The sequence below is a fragment of the Bactrocera latifrons genome, unplaced genomic scaffold, assembly GCF_001853355.1.
Source record: "Bactrocera latifrons isolate USDA-ARS-PBARC rearing strain unplaced genomic scaffold, ASM185335v1 scaffold_476, whole genome shotgun sequence".
Lineage (NCBI taxonomy): Eukaryota > Metazoa > Arthropoda > Insecta > Diptera > Tephritidae > Bactrocera > Bactrocera latifrons.
The window spans coordinates 88516-91806 of NW_017537130.1; the positions used below are offsets into that span (position 1 = coordinate 88516).

The 3291-nt window shown below is 30.1% G+C and overlaps 1 protein-coding gene across 1 annotated transcript; it reads left to right on the forward strand.

Moving 5' to 3' along the window:
- The first annotated feature begins 1609 nt into the window (after window positions 1-1609).
- On the forward strand, window positions 1610-2754 carry LOC108973413. The gene is made up of 2 exons (XM_018940671.1): window positions 1610-2268; window positions 2332-2754. The coding sequence occupies exons 1-2, from the start codon at window positions 1677-1679 to the stop codon at window positions 2529-2531; spliced, it is 792 nt and encodes a 263-aa protein (XP_018796216.1). The 5' UTR covers window positions 1610-1676; the 3' UTR covers window positions 2532-2754.
- The last annotated feature ends 537 nt before the right edge of the window (window positions 2755-3291 follow it).

A 3291-nucleotide genomic window follows, 5' to 3' on the forward strand; every position in this document is an offset into this window, starting at 1 on the left:
ACTTCAAAACGTTAACATTACTATCTTCAAAATATTTTTAAACCAGTCTGGAGGTATGTTTTGGGTCATTATCTTTCTGATATACCCAACGTAATGGTAAGTTTTCTTCAGYATTGGGTATTATGACATTTTTAATTATTTCCTTGTACTCCGACGCTGTCAATTTATTAGTTGTAAGGTATATAGGACCTACTCCATACCAAGAAAAACATCCCCACACCATGACGTTTCCACCTCCATGCTTCACAGATTTTTTTGTTTTTTATGAATCGAACGTGAAACTCCTTTCCTTTTGGACGAATTTACTTTCGTTTCATTGCTCCATAAGATGTTTTTCCACTTTTTTGTTCCATCAGGTCCTGACCAATCTAAATGACTTCTTGTAAAATTTAACTTCATATCTAAATTTTTTGATCGCATTAATGGAACTTTCCTGGCTATACGTCTTGGTAGCTTGGCCTTTTGCAAACGCCTGCGAACACTTTGGGCTCTTACTACATTTCCAAATTCTGCTGATATCACCTTCGACGACTTGAATGGGTCCTTTTTACAAAGAGTTACAATGTGGCCATCAAGAACTGTACTGGTTTTTTTGTGGCCTTCCACAAGTCTCCCTACTAGATTTTTGCTCTAAAGCATTTTTTAATTATGAGACCTTTCCATTAATTTTCCAATTTCCCGAAGCCATTTTCCTTATTTTCTGAGGTTTGAAACCAGCCGGGCTTCTTCAACAGTGCAATGTGACTTCCGACCCATCTGATTAAAAAATAATTTAATGCTGCAGATACATTTTGAGCTTTAATGAAAGAAAACTTACCAATTCAGATAAAAAAACTTGAAAAACTGGATAAAATTAATTTTTTTTTCACAAAAAGCTAAGTTCACTATGTGTAACTATTATATTGAGCATTTTTTTTCTGAGAATTCACGCAAAACTGACACACGCATTAATTTGGGGGATCATATGTTTTATTCTCTTAGAAAGGGCGATGCCATATTATCTTAATTAAACTTACAGCATAACTTGTCGCATACAGCCCATAAAAAGTTTTTTAAACTGTTGAGAGTACTAAGTTTTATCGTGACACTATTATTTTGAGCAGGTATGTACATTCTTATTACAATACAATACGTTAATATTAATATTTTTATAAAATAAATCAAAAATGCTTACAATATTTAGGGAAAATGTATCTAATACTCAGTAGTAATAATAATAAGCAGCTTCTTTGTTTTTTTCACGTACATACAGACATATGCATTACATATATTATAATAACATAATATGAACATATCATAAAATAAAAACAATACAAAAGAAGACGGCTGAGTTTAATATTATGTATGCAATTACTTTTAACAAATTTTATTTTTGGTCTTTCGACTTGGGTGTAGTAGTAATAATAATAAGCAAGTTCTTTGTTTTATTTCACGTACATACAGACATATGTATATATACATACATTCTTATTTCAATACAATGCGTTAATATCAATATTTTCATAAAATAAATAAAAAATGTTTACAGCATTTAGGGAAAATGTACCTATTTCTCAATAGTTATAATAATAAGCAGCTTCTTTGTTTTCTTTCACGTACATAGTGACATATGTACATGTACATTTTTATTTCAATACAATACGTTAATATCAATATTTTTATAAAATAAATCAAAAATGCTTACAGCATTTAGGGACAATTTACCTAATCCTCATAGAAATTGTATCCATGAAATTTTGAGTATACTCGTTTGCCACGACAATGATTTGAGGCGCATAAAAATGGAATTACGTAATCTTCAAGATGAATTTAAAGAGTATGTGGATAAAATAAATTTTGGGTTTCTGAGAGAAAACAAAAATAGATGTGAAGGATCTGAGAAAATTATACTTTTAACTCGGAAAATTACTACAATGCACGAAGTAAACGAATGTTTTTCAAAGAAAATCGAAGCACTTAAGAAAAACAGTGAAGAAATTATTAGTAATGCACGTCAATGCATTGCAGGTTTAAATTCCGAAAAATGCAAATTCAGGCAGTTTCATGAAAAAAGCATTGATTACTTAAAACGATATGCCATAAAATCGGATGATACAACTGTCATAAATAATTGTGAAAAGGATATTTGCGAAATGCATAAACTTTTTGTCAAAGAAGTTTCTTTGATAAAGAAATGTGAAGCAGAGCTGGAGTCATTTTTTCAAATATGTATTTTACAAAATGCAACCAGTTGTTGCTGTTTCAAAGATTATAATTGGCTACCACAAGGTATGCATGGTGAAGTTTTCTATTTTTAGTACATTTTTTGTATCTGTATATCTTATAATGAAGGTAAAACCCTCCACACAGTTGATGGCCTCGTTGAAGAAATAAAATGCCTAATGGGCACAATATTAAGTAAAGCGTTTGCTCAGTTTTATGTTCATCATTCAGCAGAAATTAAATCATTTTTAGCGTCATATCTTATGAACATTGAACACAATGAAGAAGTACTTCAAGAAAAATTAAATATTTTTGGCAACTTAACTTGAATTTAATTAAAATTGTTTATCCATAATTATATTAATCTAACTGTACATTTGTGTTTTGTTTGCACACCATATATTGACCTAAAAGCTACAGGTATTACGCCTTCAAATCATTTCTACAAAAATTGTTTATATTGTAGTTTGTCGCACAAAAGATGGGACATACGAGTATTATATATAAAAAATTATCTGAACTGAATATTGTTTAATAAAAATAATGTAAATGTAGAAACATTTCGATTCATATAGTATATGATAGCTGAAATTACTTGTCCTTGAAGTTGAAGGTCATTTCAAAAATAAAATGATTCAAGTAAGTTTTGAGATATCTCGTTGGAACTTCATACACATTTTCCTTGTATCCAAGCGTGGTTCGTATTGCTGGTAGGCATATTCGAAATATTGTCACGCCTACAATATATTATATATTAAGCGAAAACTTATAAAGTGCTATAACCAAGCTCAAAATGAAGATATTAAACCAGAATTTGGTACAAGCGAACACAGATGTAAATGACATTTTTTTTTAAATTAATATTTTTAATATAAATTTCACACAAATCTCTAAAGCTAGTAACCACGTCCACACTTCATATAACGGTTATGTGTAAAATTACTAAATCAGATCTTTACTACCATTAGATCTTGTATGGCTTATGCTGTGACAGTCTTACCTCTGCCTAGAGTTTTGTGGTCGCCCCCCCACATAATTAATACTAAAATTGTTACTAATAATAAACTCAAGAAGACACTCAACTTAATA

Coding starts and splice junctions, on each gene's coding strand:
- LOC108973413 (XM_018940671.1), top strand. CDS start 1,677: ATGCTTACAGCATTTAGGGACAATTTACCTAATCCTCATAGAAATTGT. Junction 2,269..2,331: donor TTATAATTGGCTACCACAAG/GTATGCATGGTG, acceptor CTTATAATGAAG/GTAAAACCCTCCACACAGTT.